General features: G+C 28.9%; 2 protein-coding genes across 2 annotated transcripts; one reads left to right on the top strand and one right to left on the bottom strand.

Moving 5' to 3' along the window:
- Positions 1-10,278: 10,278 nt before the first annotated feature.
- Positions 10,279-15,447, top strand: LOC112797768 (wax ester synthase/diacylglycerol acyltransferase 4). Its single transcript, XM_025840850.3, has 5 exons — positions 10,279-10,541; positions 11,107-11,676; positions 12,570-12,923; positions 13,831-13,968; positions 15,066-15,447. Exons 1-5 carry the CDS (start codon positions 10,344-10,346, stop codon positions 15,225-15,227), a joined length of 1,422 nt encoding a protein of 473 aa, XP_025696635.1. The 5' UTR covers positions 10,279-10,343; the 3' UTR covers positions 15,228-15,447.
- A 733-nt stretch (positions 15,448-16,180) lies between these two features.
- On the bottom strand, positions 16,181-21,531 carry LOC112797767 (uncharacterized). Its single transcript, XM_025840849.3, has 5 exons — positions 21,126-21,531; positions 20,978-21,027; positions 17,850-17,973; positions 17,491-17,598; positions 16,181-17,012 (listed from the first exon to the last, which is right to left on the bottom strand). Exons 1-5 carry the CDS (start codon positions 21,301-21,303, stop codon positions 16,393-16,395), a joined length of 1,080 nt encoding a protein of 359 aa, XP_025696634.1. The 5' UTR covers positions 21,304-21,531; the 3' UTR covers positions 16,181-16,392.
- Positions 21,532-23,205: the final 1,674 nt, after the last annotated feature.

Below are 23,205 nucleotides of genomic sequence, written 5' to 3'. Positions count from 1 at the left end.
AATAAATAAAGTTAATAACTAAAAGAATAATAAAAATAAAAACAAAGTGTTTAAAAATTTTATAATTATTAATTTTATAATAATAATCATTCTTTTATTTAATAAAAAAAAGAGAAATAAAAATCTTCGACCTGGCGGACCGGCCCGTCCCGCTCCGCCAAAATCCGCCAATTTGGCGGTGCGAGTTTGGCGAATTTTTTTAATTGAACGAACTCCAAATCTTAGCCCGACCCGCCCTTTTTAGCGGGTTTAGCGGGTCAGCCCTACGAATTCAACCCGTTTTGCCACCCTATATTTAGGGCAGTGGGAGTGCACGATTCATGGTTTCTCAATATTTATTTTTTTGGACTGGTGAATATTTTTATTAGAACTAAGTTTATGTAACAAGTATGTTAGTGGGCTGGAAATGGGGTTGAAAGAAATTAATCTAAGTTTGTAATATTGATATATCATTCAAAAAGTAATTAATCAGCATTAATCATATATATAAAAAAAAAAGGTGATGTATGAAACGAATAAACGATTGAATTTATTATTATTTAGCAATATACATGTCGTTCAAGCATTTTGTGGTTGTATATATGGTCACTGGTCAGGTTTTGTTATTTAATTTTGGTGGTTAATAGTTGCTAACAATTAATAGTGTGACTGCCATGGATGTGGCTGTAGTGATTGTTGAACCTAATACCATCCAGGTGTATATTATTGTTAATTCCCAATTGTCAATTGCATGTATGTCATCCTTTCAGCCATGAATTGAAAGGAAAAAATAAAGCATCCACAAAATAATTATTTTATTTTATTATTTAACTATTTATATCAGTTCAACGCGAATTAAATTTTAAAGTGGTCTCTAAAGTTGCATTCAAGTCTTGAGTAGTCTATAAACTTAAAAATTACTCATATTCATCCTTAAAGTTGCACTCTGGAACTCAGACTCGTCCTTCTGGCACATTCCAACCATCTAGCGCTACTGAAAAGCTGAGTTGGCCTCCTTCGTAACACGTTGGCAAAGAAACGGCTAGTTGATGTGGCAAAAAAAACTTTTCTGATTCAATTTAGTTCCTCAATTCAAGTTAAAAATCCTAATTCCCAATTTTAAAGAATCATCTCCACAGTGTTCACACTCTTCTTTTCTCTTCAATTTTCTTCTCTTGTCTTCTCCAACTTCAAAACCAGACGGTTATGGTCAACGCGAGCAATCCATAATATATCGATAAATCTTTTATAATTTATAGATTTTTGTAAATATTATATTTTATTAATTTAAATAAAAAAATCTGTATAAAAAAATTCTAGTATATAAAATTCTATTCTTGCTTCATTAACCATTAACAAGAGACAAACTTACAAGTTGTTGGATGAAACTAATTCATGATTTAGATTAATATTTTTTATTAGGAATTTCACATCTCTAAAAAACAAGATAAAAAGTTTATAAATATACAATGTTTTTTTCACTTCATGAACTAATTTTGGGATTGAGTTGATTGGTTCTTTTACAATGTTCTTTCCATTCCGATAAAAAAAAAAAGTTACAAGTTGAATGTGAATATATTATTCTGGGTTGTCACTTGGCAATGGCAGGGTAGGGGCAACACGTATTAAAATAAAAGCATAGCATCAAGCCGTGGCTTCTCAAGTGATAATAAACCATTCGCTTTATTAATTTATTGGTTTTACAGTTGCTTTTATTTTTTCTTAAATAAAATAACTGAAATCAAATACCAGAATAAGAAATACTTAGACTCAATATATTAAAAGTTAAAGATGCATGATCATATATATCTAAAGAAAAAACATTCTCAGTGTTAGAATTTTATGATAATTACTGAATAGTAAACTTGATATTCAGATGTTATTCATGTGTGAATGTACAATGAAGAGTGCCTATTTAAAGACTAAGAATACAATCTAATCATAACGATGAAATCAACATAATATCAAACTAAATAAACATAAAATAGTGGGTTCCTGTTAGAGAAGTAAATTTGTGTGAGGTATACAATAATTGTTCTTCTATATTTTTTTAGTTAGAAAGCACATTTTATCAGCTTTTATAGGGTCGTTAAAATAGGCTAAACTCATCGAGCCAATCCGTTTACCCGTTTAAATGGGCGGGTTTTATCTCAAAAAATAAGCCCGTTTAAATTTCGGACTAAACGGGCTGAGCCCGATTAACCCGAAAAAAATGACGGGTTAAACGGGCTAGCCCACGGAATAAACGGGTGGCCCGTTTAAATTTTTTTTTAAAAGTAGTACTTTTAGCTAATATTTTTCTCGATCCGACCCGAAAATTCGACTCATCAACTAAAAAAAATTTATTATTTTTAATGGTTTTTGACCTAAAAATGGTATTTTTTATCAAAATATTTTTCAAAAAATAAAATAAAATGATAAACGGGCTAGTCCGTTTAACCCATCGGGCTGACCATAAACAATCCGGACTAGAAAATTCTAACCCACGAATAAAGCGGGTTTAAACGGACCAGCCCGTTTAACCCGCAGACTTAACGGATCGGGCCTAAATGGACTGGGCTAGCCCGTTTGACAGCCCTAAGCTTTTAGAATTAAAAGCCATCTTTGTGAAATAAATAGTGGAAGTGTGAATGAAAATAGGAGCAATTCAATCTATAATTCTCACATAAAATTTCAATTAAACAAGGTACTTCTTTTCAATACTCAGGTACTTTTGTAATAGAAGCATTGAATGTTAAAAAAATAGAATACTGATAAAGATTCGTTTATAATTTGAAATTTTAGATGCAAGAAAAAAAGATCTAATTGCCTAGATTAGTAACTAACTAATCAGGAACTCATGCAAAAGAGGACATAAAATCTGTGAAATATAAATCTCGAAGATTATCATTCTTAACTCAGCAATAAAATGCACACCCATATTAAGAATGAAACCTCCCTGTAAGAAAGAATAAAAAGATGACTGTATATATGAAAATTTAGTAGGATAAAAGAGGAACAAAATATTGTGTTGATAGTATGAAGTTATTTTAAATCACCAAAATTTACACTCTCCATTTGTATTTCATATATAAGAACAGAATCTCAACCATATCGCTACTATACTGGTTTAATTTCAAGATATCATATATTTTTCAGTTCTTTTATTTCTTGCCAAGTATAAGCCTATTGAAGTGATATAAGGCATCAGGGTTATGTGACAAGAAAACCTGGAAATAAATAGAATAGCACGCATCTATTAACCCCATATTTAATAGCTGCCTCTCAAAATAACCATGTAGCATGTATCTGTTTCATAATTTGGAACTTTATTTTGTTTTTGTGAGAGATCAGGATCATTTGACTGAGAATATTCATTAATAAATAGAATGACATCCAATAATTTATTTTGTTTCATTGTGGATTGCTCACGTTGGTCATAATCATCTGGCTTTGAAGTTGGAGAAGACAAGAGAAGAAAACTGAAGAGAAGAGAAGAGTGTGAATACTGTGGAGATGGTTCTTCAAAATTGAGGATTAGGGTTTTTAACTTGAATTAAGGGACCAAATTGAATCAAAAAAGTTTCTTTGTCACGTCAGCTAGCCGTTTCTTTGCCAACGTGTCACGAAGGAGGCCAATTCAGCTTTTCGGTAGCGCTAGATGGATGGAATGTGCCGAAGGATGAGTCTGAATTTCGGAGTGCAACTTCATGATTGAATATGAGAAACTTTTTAAGTTCAGAAACTACTATAAAACTCGAGTACAACTTTAGAGACCACTTTAAGACTTAACTCGCTTAACGCGCAACCCTAAACTTTTTGAGTTCCTGATTCCATATATCCCAAACGTAGGTAATAAAGGAATGTGAATGAAAGCGAGTATTTTGACTTTGACAAAGACGGGTACATGTTTTGAACAAATTAAGAATCGGCGATAATGTAAATAATAATTGTTATGATAAAAACAAATTGAATGCCCATTTATGAGTTTGGGCGGCTAACCTTTCTTATATCGAAGAAATAGCTTTCCAAAACAAAATGAAATTAATGAAACCAAATAGAATGCTTTTGTACGCCTATAAATAGGCATGACCTGATGCAAAGGAGAGAACAACAGCAATAAGAACATCCCTTCTCTCTCTCTTTTACTATCATATTATTCTCTTTATACACTCTAATAAATTCTCTCTTTTATCTCTTTTATCTCTCTGCGATTTCAAACTATAATATTATAATATTAGTAAATAGATAAACTACTTATATTATAGTGAAATAAGAGCATATTTATATTACTCTATTTTATATTTATTTCTCTTCATTATTTATTTATTTCACAACACGTTATCAGTACGAGACTCTGATCAAATTTTTAGGAAGGTTCAGGTAACAAATTTTCATTATGTTGAAGCTCTCTCATATTGAATTCAATGCTCTTGATATATCTGGAAACAATTATTTATCATGGATACTAGATGCTGAAATTCATCTTGATTCAATGGATCTTGGAGATACCATTAAGGTTGAAAATAATGCATTCCAGAAGGATAAATCCAAAGCCATGATTTTTCTTCGTCGTCATCTTGACGAAGGATTGAAAAATGAATATCTCACATTAAAAGATCCTGCAGATCTTTGGAAAGACCTTGAAGAAAGGTATAATCATCAGAAAACGGTGATACTTCTTCAATCCCGATATGAATGGATGCACTTGCGTCTACAAGATTTTAAATCTATAAATGAATATAATTCTGCAATGTTTCGAATCACCTCACGAATGAAATTATGTGGGGAAAAGATATCTGATAATGATATGTTAGAGAAAACTTTCTCAACTTTTCATGCCTCGAATGTGCTCCTGCAGCAGCAGTATCGAGAAAAAGGATTTAAAAAATATTCTGAGTTAATTTCTTGTCTTCTTGTTGCTGAACGCAACAATGAGTTGCTTTTAAACAATCATGAAGCGCGCCCAGCTGGCGCCGCCTAATTTCCTGAAGTAAATGCGGCAAATTACTCCAGAAGAGGTAAATGGCAAGGTTTTAATAACAAGAAAAATTATGGAAGGAAAATGAATTATATTCAAAAGAGAGGATCTCACCAGAAGTGGGATAAAGAAAGAAATATCGGGCAGAATAAATTAACAGAGGATAAGTGTTTCCGTTGTGGTGGAAAGGGTCATTGGTCACGTACTTGTCGTACCCCAAGACACCTAGTCGATCTTTATCAGGCATCTTTGAAAAAGGACGACAAGGGAAGAGAGTCAAATTTCGTTTCAAATGATGTTGAAAATTCTACCACTCATTATGATGTATCTGATTTCTTTGAGGATCCTTAAGGAAATATTGGTCATTTGATCAATGATGGAATAGTTTAATGTGTGAGATTGTTAAGTATTCATGTAAATAAATAATGTAAAGAACTTATTGTTAAGTTTTATTTTCTATGTATTTAAGTTTCAAATATGATGTATATAAATAATGAAATATTAACATTTATGAATTTTGAAACCATTAAATATGTCATGTTTTTAAAATAAAAGTTTAGTATATGACATTATTTTTATGTGCAGTATTTCTTAGAAAAATAATTTCGATTAAATATTCAATTTAACTGTGCATACTACTCATTTTATTATTATTTGTCTTTGAAGAGAATGGCAAGGATATGTAATGAAGATGTATGCCTTGCGGATAGTGCATGTTCGCACACTATTCTCAAAAGTGATATATATTTTACCCATCTTGTGCCAAAAGAAGAATGTGTTAATACTATTATTGGCTCAGACAATGTGATTGAAGGCTTCGGAAGAGCTATAATTTTGTTTTCCTGAGGAACAAAATTCATAATAAATAATGCACTATTGTCTACCAAATCTCGAAGAAACTTGTTGAGCTTTAAAGATATTCGCTGAAATGGATATCATATTGATACTATGAATGAGGGAAGTCATGAGTACTTATGTATCACAACTAATGATTCAAATAAAAAGGTTATATTAGAAAAGTTGCCCTCACTTTCATCTGGGTTATATTATACCAAGATTAGTGCAATTGAATCACATGCCACTGTAAACCAGAAGTTTACTAGCCCAAATGAATTCATAACTTGGCACGACCGATTGGGTCATCCGGAAACAACCATGATGAGGAGAATTATTGAAAACTCCCATGTACATTCACTAAAGAACCAGAAGATTCTTAAAACTAGTGAATTTTGTTGTGCTGCATGTTCTCAGGGAAAGTTAATTTTAAGGCCATCACCAATAAAGATTGGATTTGAGTCTCCTGAATTCCTAGAAAGGATTCAAGGTGATATATGTGGACCTATTCATCCACCATGTGGATCTTTTAGATATTTTATGGTCCTAATAGACGCATCTTCGAGATGGTCACATGTATGCTTATTATCTTCTCGCAACCTGGCATTTGCGAGATTATTGGTTCAAATTATTCGATTAAAGCACAATTTCCAGAAAATCCAATTAAAGCAATTCGTCTTGATAATGCTGATGAATTTACTTCTCAAGCTTCTGATGCTTATTGTATGGCTAATGGAATAAGTGTTGAACATCCAGTAGCTTATATTCACACACAAAATGGGTTAGCAGAATCGCTTATTAAACGCCTCCAATTAATTGCTAGACCCTTGCTTATGAGAACAAATCTCCCAACCTCGGTTTGGGGTCAAGCTATTTTACATGCCGCAGCACTTATTCGTTTGAGGCCAACAAGTTACCATCAGTTCTCTCCCATGCAATTAGTTTTTGGCCAGCAGCCAAATGTTTCCCATTTAAGAATATTTGGGTGTGCGATATATGTTCCCATTGCACCACCTAATCGCACCAAAATGGGACCCCAAAGAAAATTGGGGATATATGTTGGATATGATTCTCCCTCTATAGTGAGGTATCTTGAGATACAAACTGGAGATGTAGCCCGGTTTGCGGATTGTCATTTTGATGAATCAAAATTTCCAACATTAGGGGAGAGAATAAGCTTCTTGAAAAGGAACTTAATTGGAATGCATCATCGTTGATGCATTTAGATCCTCGATCAGGGCAATGTGAACTAGAAGTTCAAAAGATTATACATTTGCAAAGAATAGCAAATGAATTGCCTGATGCATTTTCCGATACAAAGAGAATAACCAAATCTTATATATCAGCGGAAAATGTCCCAATTCGAATTGATGTCCCAGTTGGACAAATTGCCACCAAAGCAAATACACGCTAGAAGCATGGCAGGCCTGTCGGTTCCAAAGACAAAAATCCTCAAAAGAGAAAAGAGGTAAATACTATTCCTGTTGAAAAAGACATAATAAAGACACCTGCCGTTGTCCAAAATTCTGATATAACGCCAGAAGACGTTCAGGTACCTGAAAATTGTAAAAATGATGAGATCTCGATAAATTATGTCTTTACAGGAAAGAAATGGGACCGAAATAAGACAATTGTCAATGAAATATTTGCATATAATGTGGCATTAAATATCATGCATGAAAATAAGGATCTTGAGTCAAGATCAGTTGAAGAATGTTGACAAAGAAATGATTGGCCAAAATGGGAAGAAGTCATGAAGGCTGAATTAGACTCACTTACAAAACGTGAAGTCTTTGGACCTATAGTCCGTACACCTGCAGATGTAAAACCTGTTGGATGCCGATGGGTATTTGTGAGAAAACGAAATGAGAAAAATGAAGTTGTGCGCTACAAAGCCCGACTTGTGGCACAAGGTTTTTTACAAAGGCCCGGTATAGATTATGAAGAAACGTATTCCCCTGTAGTGGATGCGATAACATTGCGTCATTTGGTCAGTTTATCTGTATATCATAAACTGCATATGCATTTAATGGATGTAGTAACAGCCTATTTATACGGCTCATTAGATCGGGATATCTATATGAAAGTCCTTGAAAGACTAAAGATATCTAAACCATCAAATGAATATTCGCAAGGGTTATACTCAGTCAAATTGCAAAGATCTTTATATGGTCTGAAACAATCTAGACGAATGTGGTATAATCGTCTTACTGAGTATCTGGCCAAAAATGGATTCAAGAATGATGATATCTACCCTTGTGTTTTCATAAAGAAATCTGCATTTGCATTCATTATAATTGCTGTGTACGTTGATGATTTAAATATCATTGGAACTCCTAAAGAGATTCCAACAATTATAAAAACTCTAAAAGAAGAGTTTGAGATGAAAGATTTTGGAAAGACTAAATTTTGTCTCGACCTGCAGATCGAGCATACAAAAGATAGAATCTTTATTCATCAAACAACATACACAGAAAAGATCTTAAAGAGATTTTATATGGATAAGTCACATCCATTAAGTACCCCAATGATTGTAAGATTTTTAGATGTGGAAAGGATCAATTCCGTCCTAAAGAAAAGAATGAAGATATCCTTGGTCCTGAAGTACCATATCTTAGTGCCATTGGAGCGCTAACGTATCTTGCTAATAATACGCGACCTGACATATCATTCGCGGTGAATTTACTAGCAAGATATAGTTCCTCTCCAACCAGAAGACATTGGAGTGGAATCAAACAAATTTTTCGATGTCTTCATGGAACGGTTGATATGGGATTGTTTTATCCCTATGGATCCAAGTCACAACTAGTTGGCTATGCAGATGCCGGATACTTGTCTAATCCACATAAATTGAGATCTCAAACAGGATACCTGTTCACATATGGTGGTACAGCTATATCATAGAGGTCCACGAAACAGACGATAGCAGCAACCTCTTCTAATCATGCTGAAATACTGGCGATTCATGAAGCTAGTCGCGAGTGTTTTTGGTTGAGGAGTCTGATTCAATATATTCTATCATCATGTGGACTGATTGATCATAAGATAGCTCCAACTGTCTTGTTTGAAGATAATACAGCATGCATTGCTCAACTTAAAGGCGAATATATCAAAGGTGATAGAACAAAACATATTTCTCCCAAATTCTTCTTCACTCATGATCTTCAAAATCAAGGGACTATTAATGTCCAACAGATCCGCTCAAGTGATAATCTGGCAGATTTATTTACAAAATCACTCCCAAAATCCTCCTTTGAAAGATTGATACAAAAAATTAAAATTTCTTCATCTTCTCCAATTTCTCTAATCATTCGTGCCCCCCTCTAAACAAAATATATCAAAAAAATAAAAATTCAATCGTTCTTCATCTTCTCTAATTATCTCTCTGAAGCAAAGCAATGAAAATTCCAAACCAAAACCCTAGGTTCTTTAACCAAATGCAGAACCTTATGCAATTAAAATTATAATAACTAGCTACAAATTTTTCACATAAACTAGTATGGTTAAAGGGTTTTGGAAAAATCAAATTTAAACCTTTAAGACTTCAAACTTAAAAAATAACTTTATCCAACTAAAATTATATCATAACTGGCCTCAAAATCCCTTCTTCCATATAAGCCAGTAAAATTAAAGGGCGCCTGAATTAAAAATTCCACCTTTTGGGACCAAACGTGACCTGAGGCAACGAAACATAAGTTCAAAGAGGGTTGATTGCATTAGGGATAACAAAAGATTGGATTTTTTACTCAGAATGAAGGATCCATTTGGAAGCAGAGAAGGAAGAATTGGTTGAATTTGCGGTTTCGTCTCTGAAAATTTTGGAAGGAAGGGAGTGCCTTAGAACTTCGAAGAGCACGTCAGCGGCAAAGAATCTAGGATTTTGGTTTGGAACTTTCACTATTTTACTTCAGAGGGGTAATTGAAGAAGATGAAGAACGATCGATTTTTTGTTTTTTTGATATGTTTTGCTTAGAGGGGGCACGAATGATTAGAGAAATTAGAGAAGATGAAAAAAATTTGATTTTTTGTTTTTTAATATATTTTTGTTTTGTTGTTTAAATTATTTGAAACTATAAAATTAGGATTAATTGAATTCTAAAATTTCGTTTAAAAGGATATTTTTATCTTATCAAATAAAAGAAAGATGTTTAAGACTTTTTATAAAATTAAATAAAAAATATTTTTTAATTTTATTTAATTAAATAGGTGTATTAGTAAAAGTGGTGATATAATATATATTTAAAAAAACAAAAATTAAATATTGATGTGGAAAATAAATTCTACGTAACTTGTTATTATTTGTCCATATTTTAAACGTATCGGTACGTATGAATTTATCATCGTACCGTAGCAAACACCTTCAATTTTTAACACTTAAATAATAACCGCCTTGCTGTCACAAAATAATTGAGCCACGTGTCTTTCTTTTTTGACTTATCCTCACCTTACCTTAATTGTTTCCTCATATACATCCTCACCTTATCCTATATATAGTAGTTGCATTTCCTCTGAAACTCATCATGTCCCAATTAAGTGGTTTTAATTTGGAATAGCAAATATAATTATTGTTATGGAATATCATGAAATAATAGAGGAGGGAGTAGAACCAGTTAGTCCTGTAGGACAATATTTCAACAGCTCTGCACTATGCATATACATTATTGGAGTTATAGAATTTGAAGTTCCAATTCATGGTTTGCTAATGCAGGCTATGTCTCTTCTCAAACATGTTTTTCTTCCCATCAATCCACGCTTCTCCTCCATCATGGTAAGAAACAAACACATTGCTAGCACTTTAGTTTTTGTTTAAATTTTTAAATTTTAAAAAATATTATTCATATCATAATATCTAGTCTTTTTCACTAGTTCGATTTCTATTGGACTTTTTTTCCTAATAAAAATAAATTTTATGAAAAAGGTTGACCAAAATATTCTTATTTTATTTTTATTTTATTTTCAAAATATTGATAATTTTTTGTTGACTCTCTCTATATATATATATATATATATATTAAAAAAATTCAAAATATTCATAAAACATTAGTATTTCAGTAATTTTAACCATTAGTTCGTTTCAATTAATATTATATATATTTTATAATTGAAACTAACCGCGTTGTTTTAGAAATATTTAAAATTCTTTTTGATTAATTTGTTTATTTATATTGTCGTCACTAAGAAAACTCGCTAATTTGCGACGATTTTTGACCTTCATTAAATGTATATATTTGTGTCATACTATTTAATTGCGGCGGTTTTTTAAGAAATATATTGTGACAGTTTTTTTTTTTTTCAAATTTTAACATTGACACATATCTTATATATGTTTCAAGGTGCAAGACAAAAAAGGAGAGAAAAGATGGAAGAAAGTTGATATAAACTTGAAAGAACATGTGAGAACCCCAATATTCCCAAAAACACTAGAATCAAATGACAAGTGGTTTCAAGATTACTTATCAAGAATATCAATGGAGGAATTACCACAAAGCAAGCCCTTATGGGAAGTTCACATAGTGAATAGCCCTACAAGTGATGCGCATGGGAGTGTGATATTCAAGCTTCACCATGCACTTGGAGATGGCTACTCTCTAATGGGTGCACTTCTATCATGTCTTCAAAGAGCTGATGACCCTTCTCTTCCTTTGTCTTTTCCAACTCTCAAGCCTTCAAACCAAGAATCTAAGTCCACCAAGGGAATTTGTTCAAGCTTTTCTTGGTTGCTGTCTTCGGCATTTTACACCGTGGCAGATTTTGGATGGAGCATGTTGAAGAGTAGCATCATTAATGATGAAAAGACACCAATTAGATCTGGGAATGTTGGTGTTGAGTTTCAACCGATTTCTATATCAACCATGGCTTTCTCTATCCATCAAGTCTCGGATATCAAGTCTAGGCTTGGAGTGGTAAGACCATTATGACAATTGTTTATTAACTAGATTAATTTAACTAATTTAATTACTTTAAGAATCACACCTTCAATTAATGATAAAAAAAATAATGATGAATACATTGGCACTATATATGACACAAGATAAGAACGGATAACATTTTTTGGATCAGACTTGTTAACATGTACCTTAAAATTCCCAATGAATTATAGCTTGAATGGCATAATCTCTTCATACTCATCTAAAAGGTCGCGAATTCAAATCTCCTTATCTTTAGTGAAAAAAAAAACATATACCTTAACATCATATTTTAAAAGCATTATAAAAAAATAAATATTTTATTAAAAATTATTAAAAGATGAGTGTTAAGAAATCAGCAGATTTTGTAATTTATAGTCATCAATTATTAGTCATCATTAATATTTTTAATTGTGAGAAATTACATTTAATAGTGTGAAATTACTCATTTTTCTTTTGTTAATTATGTATTGGCCAAATTTTAATAAAAATGCTGACCTCCTAAACTTTCACTTATCAAAAATATAAACACCTCTTTACTTTGAGATTGAGTAAGTTTAATTCAATTTTTAAAAGTTAATTTATGAAATAAGAAATATCTCACTCTTATAAACTATCTAAAAATAAAGGTACAAAATTTATATTACATATCTTTTATGTCTAAAAACGATCATCTGAAATATAAACGTGTAACTTAATAATATTTGTTTTATTCTGATTTTGTCATAATAATACAATTTTTTTAAAATATTTGACTGACAAAAGAAAGTACATTAATAGTTATATTTTTAATAAAATATATAAAAAAATTAAAAATTTATTATTATATTATTATATCATTAGTGATCCTTTTTGGTTGTTTAATATATATGTTTGTATACAAAGTGCAGACAATAAACGACGTAGTAACTGGAATAGTGTTCTATGGGACAAGATTGTATATGGAACAAATGAACTCCAAATCAAAGACAGCAGAATCCACTGCATTGGTGTTACTGAATACAAGAAACATTGAAGGATACCAATCAATCAATGATATGCTCAACACCAAAGCCAAGGCTCCTTGGGGCAACAAAATTTCCTTCCTGCATGTTCCTATTCCCAAATTAAAACAAAGTAGAAGCTCAAATCCTTTAGAGTTTATTTGGGAAGCACATAACATAATCAAGAGAAAGAAACAATCTTTAGCTGTTCCTCTTACCGGCACACTATTGGAAATGGAGGGTAAATTCAGAGGCCAAGAGGTAATTTGCTACATTATTATATATTTGGCTAATTAAACTAATTAATTTTGATCATGATGATAAGTTTTCTGTTATATCATTACTTCATTAGTTTTACGGTGATTATTTTGTTTATCCTGTTGGAAAAGATTTTGTCACTTTTTACTCCAAATATATACACATTAAAAAAAAAAATAAGTCGGTAACTTCAAAAATATTTAGAATGTTAGTACTACTAATTAACCTTTAAAATCTATTAAACACTTAATGTAATTATAGATTAATGAGTTGTTTTGAGAATGAATATGTGTATATATTTACTAATATTGATGATAACAATATTTAAAGATTTTATTCTTCTAATATATTTAATGCATAGAAATTTATAAACTTTTTACTAAACTTTTTATGATAATATTGTTAAAGAACTTTTTTATTAGTAAGACCCTGAAATTTTAAATAAAAAGTAACCTAGCTGTAAAAAATGGAGATATAGATTATCTCATCACAATATCTAATGTGCTTGTCTAATATACCAAATATGGATTATTCATGGGACAATATCAAATTTAAAGTATAAACCTTAATATTAATAAGTATTCTCTAATATAATATGGTTTATTGGTTGGTCAAAGTTGTTGTATGGAGTAGAGCAGCTAATTAAAAACGTTCAAGGAATGGGACATACGTACACAATAAAAATATAAACCTTATTAATAATGAAAAATATTTGGTAACCAAAAAATATTAGTCAAAATTAACTAGAATTTATCTTACATTCATTAATTGTTATAATAATTAACGATAATTAATAAATATTAAATAAGACAAATTTTGATTGTTTTTTTTTTTTTTTGTCTTCCTAGCATCATTATTAATCTATTATGGATGTTTTAATAGTTTTGGTTGACCAATAATGTTGCTGTAGGCAGTAGCTAAACACATTTATGGGACAGTATCAAATTCAAGTGCGGTTATTTCAAACTTAGTAGGACCACTACAACAAATGGCTTTAGCTAATCATCCTGTCAAAGGCTTGTATTTTACTCTCGCTGGTGGACCTGAGGTATAATGTTTATAAATCAATTAATTAATTAATTAATTAATTAAAACCCATTCTTATTATTATCTATCTATAAAGCACGACACTTCGTTGAGTTGTTGTGTACGCGTGTCGATCATATTTCGGACACGATATTTATCGACACTTGTTCGACACGCATATTTGCTATATTTAACTATGTCTTAATAAAAAATAGGATAAAATATATTTTTTTGTCCCTGAAATTTGACAAAAATTTTAAAATACTCCTAAGTTTTTTTTTGTTTTAATTTTGTCTTAAAAGTTTTCGATTTGCATTAAATATACCCTTGATGGCTAATTTTTCAAAAAGTTTAAAACTAATTCAACAACAATTTCATAAGAACAACCCTCAACACTTGCAAATCAAGCATAATTTTCATGCATTATTGTTAGATTGGTCTTAATTTTTTTGAAAATTTAGCCGTTGAGTGTATATTTGATGCAAATCGAAAACTCTTGAGACAAAATTGAAACAAAATAAAACTTAGAGGTATTTTTGAAACTTTTACCAAACTTCAGGACAAAAAGTATACTTTTTCTAAAAAATAAAAAATTCTTCGTCGGACACGTTTGAACATGCCTAAATATCATCACGTGTCAATGTGTCCAGCCTTATTCTTAACACATGTATTCTTAAAATAAATTTCGAAATAGTATATATTATTATTTATTAAAACAAAATATTTTAAATGTTTTGTATAATTAAAATAAGACACTAAAAATATTATTACGATTTATTTAAAAAATATTTTATATATATATATATATATATATATATATATATATATATATATATATATATACGTGTCTCTATATCTTATAAAATTTTAAAATATGTGTGTCAATGTGTCTCATGTAGTGTATTAGAATATATAAATTTTAATTTTGTTGAACGTGATAGAATTGGAAGACATCTTAAGAAGGCCTTTCACTTATATTCTTACCTTTTTTATTATCTTATTTAAACTTGTTTTTTTGGACATCAACGTAAGACACAATTTAAGACTTATATATATGTTAATAAAAAAATACTTACACTTTTTTGTTTCTAATTTTTTTTTGAAATGTGTGGTGTTCAGAGTCTTGTCATTTCAATTATGAGTTATATGGGAGTGCTAAGAGTTACCTTCAAGACCGAAAAAGATTTTATAGATGAACAAAAATTGAAGTCATGCATGCAAAGTGCATTTCAGAAGATACTCAAAGCAACAAAGGAAATTTCTGACAAAACCAGATATTGATGAGTTCCTCAGAATGAAGGTTATTAAAATTTCTTGTATTTAAGTTAGAATTATTGAAATTATTTGTTATGCCGCCTTAATTATTTTATTACTCCGTACATGAGTTGAAAATTAGTAAGAAAAAAAAGCCCACTCTTAATATAATGTTTATCCTAAGTTGTTTCAGATTTCATTAAATGTATATCATTTGTTTGTTTTTTTAATATTACTAAATTCTTTATATTTTTGGGTCAAAATATTTTTGGGGGTTAACTAGTTTGATGTGATCTGTTTATTTTCTTGGGTTGAAGTTTGATATGATCTTTGACTTCTTTAGAGATTATAAACCCATTCACAAGATTCCGAAGCCCAAGTTAATTGATGAGCTACTTTACATATGCGTTCTCTCAAACCACATTATAATGGACTCAGCGTTACGGAGTTTGGCTTTTTACGGTTTGACTTTTTTCATAAAGATAACAAAATTAATAAATAAATTTATAGAAAATTGGTTGCCAAAAATATAATATGAAAAACATGTATGTGTCATCTGTCATGCATTTTGGATAATCAATTCAATTTATAGAAATTACCATGCTTCTAATTTTGTTCTTGCTACTGATTCTATACTTTCTTATCTCACCATGCGTCTCTTCCTTCCGACAGTTCCATATATGCTTTTTCAATTTCGTCTGCATTTTTATTGCACTCTACGCGCTCTCTCTTATCGCGCATAACAAATAAAAATAATAAAAATTTAATAGAAAGCAATCATAGTTGTTGACTTTTACCATATCTCTCTTAAATTATCAAATATAAAATAAAAAAACTTATATTTAAAAAAATAAGTATTTTTTAAAAAATTTTATCAAATCAAGCCTAAATTCCCACAATATGACAATACATAAATAAAAAGTTAGAAAGCAAGATAAAAAACTAGGTATTGATGAAGGGTTATAAAGTATCACTAATAATTGTGATAATAATAAAAACCGTTCTTATTTTTTATTGCAACAAACCACAAGAACTATGGATGAAATGTGAAATCATGTTACACGAATTTATTAAATCTACGATGTATTAGATTAAACTCAATGCATTATGCACTAAGGTAATTCAATCGTATAAATTTGAATTATAACAAAATTACCTTAGAGCATGATGTACTAAATTCAACATAGTACACCTAATATGTGGAAAATTTAAAGAGCATAAAATGCTTGTAAGGCTTTTGAGGGGTGACAATAGTTGAAGGGAAATTTGGGTGATTCACTGAATCAGGAAAAGCTTGACTCTCCAAACACAATCCAGCATGAGATTGATACACATATCCACCTTTACCCTTCAAATTACTAAGGTAGTTCCCGGTATAAAACTGCAAACCAGGGGCATTTGTGTAAAGTTCCAACACCCTGCCTGATTTATGATCCTTAACTATTGCTGCTAGCTTGATTTTCTTCTCACTATCAAGAACATAGTTGATGTCATAGCCTTTTGTTGAAGCTAGCTTGTTAATCCTGCTTCCAACAACTTGTGGCTTGAGAAAATCATAGGGTGTTCCTTTCACTGAAGCAAATTTTCCTGTGGGAATGAGTTTGCTATCAACAACTGTGATCTTTGAACCAAAGATTTGGACAACCTCGTCAAGAATGTTGCCACTGTTTTGACCTCCTAGGTTCCAATAAGCATGGTTGGCTAAGTTCACTGGGGTAGCTTTGTTTAATGCTTTTGCTTTCATCACTATGGCCAAATGGTTTTTCCTACTTAGAATGTAGCTCACAGTAACTATGAGATCACCAGGGAATCCTGAAATAATAAACACAATGCAATCTCATGAATATTAGTATCGTTTAACTTAATTTAGTTCCTAAAATTAATAGTATAGTCTTAGAATAATTTTAAATATATTTTAAATATTACGGATTTACGGTTCAATTCTCAAATTAAGTTTAAAATTATAGTCGGTCAAAAAATTTTTTTAAGAGCATGTTAGCTCATAAAAAACATAATCTAAATCATATTCACGTAGAATCCTGTGTATATCTTACATGAATTTATCTAGATTATTTTAAAATTTATTTTTTAAATATTATAAATAAAGGGCTTAACACGTATCTAAAATATGTTATTTATCTCTAATTATTATTTCGCTTAGTTAGACTATTACTGAGTTGAGTATCAGAATCTCTTATAGGTATACTCGACCACCATGAAAACGCTAATAAATTATTATAATTTTATTTCTGGCCAATCAATTATTAGATGATTGTGGTTATTTGTTTACCTTCTTCACCATCAAAACTATAGTAACTGAAGGTAATACTTGGGTTCTTGGCATCTCTTTTGTAGCTTTCCACTTTCCAAAGAACATCACTGAATCCTCTGGTTCCACCTAATTAGTAAAAGCCAAGCAAAGTAGAATGAGCATGCATTTTCTAAGAGAAATATAATAATTAGTAATATCAGAGAGACAAAAAAAATTTATTTTTTATTTAATATTAATTAATTTTAACAATAATTAATAATACTAAATAAGATAAATTTAACTATTTTTTATTAATTTTTTTGTTACCAAAAATTTATATAACTATCCATAATATAAATATTTTATTTAATGTTTGAATTTAATTAGATTAAGCATACCATGAAGTGTATTGTTTCCTTCATTAGCAACTAATTTGTAATGGACTCCGTTTAGAGTAAACTGAGCTCCTCCAATTCTGTTTGCAACTCGCCCAACAGTAGCACCAAAGTAAGTTGTACCATTCTGCAAATTATTAAAATCAAAATATGTGACCACTTTGATTTTGGTATATTTATTTCCAATCCTGTTACATCTATATTTTTTAAAATAGATATTATTTGATAATAGTATTTTTCTTAACAATTAATATATGTTTTTTCGTTAATTAAAAACAATTTAAATACATAATTAATTAATAATAATATTTTTTTATAAATATCAAAAGTGATCGATGCAGGAATGTATGTTATTATTGATTTCTTTTAATTAACCTTTTCTACAACTCTGCTCACCCTTTTTGCTAATCATTATCCGCAAAATATAAAATATAAAGAAAAATAATGATACAACGCCCTAGAAAGCATCTTAAACATACAATTTAATATAAATTTAATTATTTTGTTGGTGTTTATATATAGTTTTACTAAATTTGTATATAGAATTTTATAATTTTTTAATGAGTTTTTATATAATTTTTAATTTTATAATTAATTTTTTTATATAAAAAAATTAAAATTAATAAAATATTTTTTTAAAAAATATATGATTAAATTTTTAATTGTAAATATTTGTAATTTACAAAAAAAATATTAAATTAATTTTAATATTTTTTATATTAAAAAATTTAATTATACAATTAAAAATAATATAAATATTTAATTAAAAATATAAAAATATAGTTAAAAATTTAATAAAATTATAAGAATCATAAAAATAGTTGCCTTTTTAATATATTCAATGTCTTTATCTTCAAAAAGTGATTAGTTCTTTCTTCGTTTACTAATTAATAGAATAAAATCATTTTCCAAGAATAGCATGCTCAACTTTTGCCTTTTGGGAGAGAAATGCGTCCCTAGCTACATAGTACATAGTACTAAATAATATATTTTTTCAACAAAATATAGTAAAACAACATTTTAAAATAAAAATATCAGTTTTTTAAATGAAAATAAAAATACTCTTCACTTAGATATTTTCGAAAAATAATTATTTCTTTTTAAAAGATGAAAGAAAGCACGACTGTACCAGTTTCCTTTAATATCACACATGAAGTATTCAATCTACCAAACAGTTAAAATAAAATAAAATTTTCATGTTTCTTTTTGGTACAACATCAAGTTTTCATGTGAGAAAAATAAAATCAAGCTAGAATTAATCATTTTATTTCATTTTTCATCCATATTATCATGCGAAACCGATAGTCATTATTCTCATCAATTATTGAGCCAAAAACATAATTGGAACCATCATATATGGCTCCTGTTCCAATCTACACAATCACTACAACAATATAGATTATTTTTTAGGGTTATAATGTGTAAAAGAAAATTAAAATTTGTCAAAAAAACAAATTTTGACACTATTTTAACTATGAAAATATGTTAATAAAAGTTTTGTCAAAAATAGTATTTTTAACATATAAGCGATTGTGAAAAAAATTTAAATCTTATTTTGATAAATATTGGCTGTCAAAAATAATTTGTTAGAAAATTTTGAGAATATATTTTCTGTGATACTTATTAATTGTCAAAAATACTATTTATTTTGACACTTATTGACTATAAAATATTCTCAACAAAAAATTTTAACAAAGAATGAGATGTGATCTTGAAACTAAAGAATAAATTGAGATTTTGAAGATAAAAAATGAGTAGTATAATCCTAAACTGAGAGCAGTGTGATGTCAAAATTAACAGAGCTCAAAGAAGAAAAAAATAGTAGAGTAAATTGAAAACAAATGAGTGTCAAAATTGAGGAGTAATTTTCTACGGTCAAATTTTTCGTCAAGAAAATATAGAAAATTTGACATTTGTAATATTTGTCAAAAATATATATTAATTTTGACATTTAATTATGGTATTAAAAAATAAAGTGTCAAAATAACTCTATTTTTTTGTAGTGAATGCAAGTATTATATAGACAAAACTCACGTTGTGGACCATTATTTGTATAAAAAATTATATTATTTTTACATCAAAAATATTAAAATTAACAGAATATTTTTTTATATATATGTAATCAAAGTCCAAATTAAATTTTTAATTATAAATACTTTAAATTTACAAAAAAATATTTAATTAACTCTAATATTTTTTACTATAAAAAAGACTTAATTATAAAATTAAAAATTATATAAGACCCAACCAATTAAAAATAAATATAAATACCTAATTAAAAATTTAATAAAATTACAGAGACCAACGACATAATTAAACTTTAAATTTTTAATAGATAAGGAAAAGAATTCATAAAAAAATTAAGGAAAAACAAAGTTGAAAATTTTCAAAGTTATTAAAATGCCAATGGTGTATTTTCTTTTTTATTCAAAGTTAAATTTAATTGTGGACCCACATTTTCTATGGATTAATTGAGTCTACTAAAGTATTAAACTCCTAACCTATATCATTCTCCAGTAAGAAAATACAAATTTAGAACCTTAGCTTATTGAGAAGTAAAACAAAACGAAAATAATAATTTGAAAATTGGTATATGATTTTCGCATAACAAAATAGTTTGATAAATTCACTTTTTCCCAATTTAATATTTCTATTCATTTCATTCAAAAGTTATTTTTTACTTCACATAAAGAAAAAGAGAACCAAACTCTTTTATCATTAGACAATTCGTAAAACGTTAGTTGAATAGTTGATTATTCTAAAAAATAATTAATTATGGTTGAAAAGACGCAATTGCTGACTATAAGTCACATTGTTTTGAAGGATAATACCAGCACATGATGACAAACTATAATATGAAACTTATGTATATCATATCATATTTGTCTTTATTCTTATCTTATAATTAATTATCTCTTAAATCTTATTATAGCTGTCACATGTTTGAGTCAACCCAATAATATTGTTGAAAAAATGATGAGGAGAGATTTTCCTTATCTCTAACTTTTATGCACCAAAAAATAAAGCAGAAGAAAGGTGTATAGGAAAATCTGAAATAAACTACAAACAATAAACAAATTCAAGAACAAAATTTTATTTCTTTTGGTATGAAAAATACAAAATAAACTCACAGTGTAATCCTTGATTGACTTATATCCAAGAATAACATCACCCAACTTTCCTGAAAACAGAGACAAAGTGGAAGGAACAATTAAAATTCAGAATTATTATTACTCACAAAATTAGAAGCATTATTAATAAAACAAAATAATTAAATACCATTCTTATCAGGAAGGGTGAGAGACAAAATTGTTGCACCCCAATTGGTAACCTTCAAAGAAAGGTCACCTTTCTTGAGCTCAAAAACCCCAATCTTTTGATGCTTGGAAGAACCATTCACAAGCCCTGAAGCTGAGAAGAAGAAGAGACATAGGAGCAATACAGAGATCTTGGTCATAGTGTTTGCACAGGAATATGAATTTTGTTATAAGAATTTGAAGGTGTACTTTGGAGTTATGTAAAGGGGGTCTTAGGAATCTTGTGATTGAGTAAAAGTGTTTGTTGGGAATGGACAGCGTGTAGAGAACATTGCAGTTTGTGGTTTGAAGCCAAGGTTTATATGAAAGTGTGAGTAGGCTTAGTTGGGCCTAATGATGGACCCAACACATGATGTTGTATTGTTGTGATTCTGAGTTGTAATGGCATGTGGTCCATTTAAATGGGATGGTCTCCGTGGTTAATTTATTAGTCTAAATTTAAGGGTTGAAAGTTAAAATATTGTTTTGTGTATATAGTAATTTATTGGTTATTGGTTAACAACAAACTATTATATAAAGTTTAGTATCGCAACAAATTAGTATTTAACTTATCAAATTAAGAAATACCGTGAAAAAAATGACATGTGGTCCCCACTTCTGATTTCACGGGTCAACCAACGTGTTTGTACTTTGTATTTTCAAGGGATTTTTTGTAAGGCAACGAGATCCTAGACATCCAAGCAAGGATAAGGTAACATGTTTAAAGATTTAAAAATTTTCATTAAAATTTAATTGGGATGAATTATATATAATAAAATAATATATTTAATTATTCATGTGTAAAATAATATATTTTAAAAAATATATTATTTATATTTTATTATTTTAAATTGATTAATTATTAAAAATAAATTAATTTAACTAATTCACTGAATTTTTTTATCAATTATTTTATTTTTAACCAATTTGCTTGTAATTAATTTTTTTTGTCATGAATAAAATTGGTTTAAAACTAGTTTTTAATTAACTTGATTAAATCGATCAGTTCGAACTAGTTTTATGATTTTAGTAAAGCTCTTAGGTCCTTTATGGGAGAAATATAATATCGAATTTGTTCTCTTTTCTATTATTAAGAGAGATTATTGACATTAATTTAGCAAGCTTAATTCTAAGGTTAAGTACGTTTTTTGTTTTTAAGGTACAGGTAAAAAAAATTTCATCTTTTTTGGACCAAAATCGAATGGAGATGACAACAAAAGCAGAAACAGAAGTGAATCGTGAACAATTTTTTTTTCTTTTCTTCTTTCTCAATAGTAGGAATACTATTTTTTTATTTTTTCTTTTTTTTGTTATAGATAATTTAATCCAAAATTGTAATATTTAAATAAAATGGATAATTTTAAAATTTAGTTTTAAATTTTAATAATAATTTTGTATAAAAAACAGTTTTTTTTTAAAAAAATCGACTTATATCTTAAAAACCAAAATCGTATTTTAACTCTTAATTCTACTTTAGAAGTTAATGTAAAGAATGAAAGTTGTTTAAAACTTACAAATGCTATGAAAACTTAACCTACAACAACTATAAAATAAATTGTAATATTTTAACTAAATTCTAACAATTAGTTAACATAGTGAACCTGTTTAACACCTGTAGTAATTGTTGATATCTTATTTATAGACAACTTCAGAGTTGAGACACAGATAATTAGTCTTAAATAAAACTATTAGTTTGATTATTAGAAGATAAAATTAGACTATTATTAACCAACTTGAGTTAGTTTTAGTGGTAAGTTCATTAATTCGTTTAAGTAAGATTGATGATTCAAATTTCACTTTGTACTTATAATAATTCATTAGTCCATAATAAATCCTTAAATAAAATTATAACATACGATGGATTAATCTTTGTTATATCAAGACGAGAGATACCATGAAAAAAAAATTGTTAGACTATTATTGTAAATGTGTATTCAAAGTTGAAGTCTTATCAGAGCTTCTTGGGACAGTCTTCAATTAATGAATAATGCTTAATGGGCTTTATGACAGGCTAAGTCGGACCGAAATTGTGAGAAATAACTTACCCACAGGATTGACCAAAA

Source organism: Arachis hypogaea, chromosome 4 (genome assembly GCF_003086295.3).
Source record: "Arachis hypogaea cultivar Tifrunner chromosome 4, arahy.Tifrunner.gnm2.J5K5, whole genome shotgun sequence".
NCBI classification, from domain to species: domain Eukaryota; kingdom Viridiplantae; phylum Streptophyta; class Magnoliopsida; order Fabales; family Fabaceae; genus Arachis; species Arachis hypogaea.
Note: the sequence above shows the minus strand (reverse complement) of the source record. Positions and strands in the feature narration are given on the sequence as shown.

Excerpts from the sequence above, each read along its gene's own strand:
- LOC112797768 (XM_025840850.3), top strand. The coding sequence starts at position 10,344 with ATGGAATATCATGAAATAATAGAGGAGGGAGTAGAACCAGTTAGTCCT. Across the intron at positions 11,677-12,569 it reads TCAAGTCTAGGCTTGGAGTG|ACAATAAACGACGTAGTAAC; the intron begins GTAAGACCATTA and ends TACAAAGTGCAG. Across the intron at positions 13,969-15,065 it reads CTCTCGCTGGTGGACCTGAG|AGTCTTGTCATTTCAATTAT; the intron begins GTATAATGTTTA and ends TGTGGTGTTCAG.
- LOC112797767 (XM_025840849.3), bottom strand. The coding sequence starts at position 21,303 with ATGACCAAGATCTCTGTATTGCTCCTATGTCTCTTCTTCTTCTCAGCT. Across the intron at positions 21,028-21,125 it reads CACCCTTCCTGATAAGAATG|GAAAGTTGGGTGATGTTATT; the intron begins GTATTTAATTAT and ends CTCTGTTTTCAG. Across the intron at positions 17,599-17,849 it reads AGGAAACAATACACTTCATG|GTGGAACCAGAGGATTCAGT; the intron begins GTATGCTTAATC and ends TTTACTAATTAG.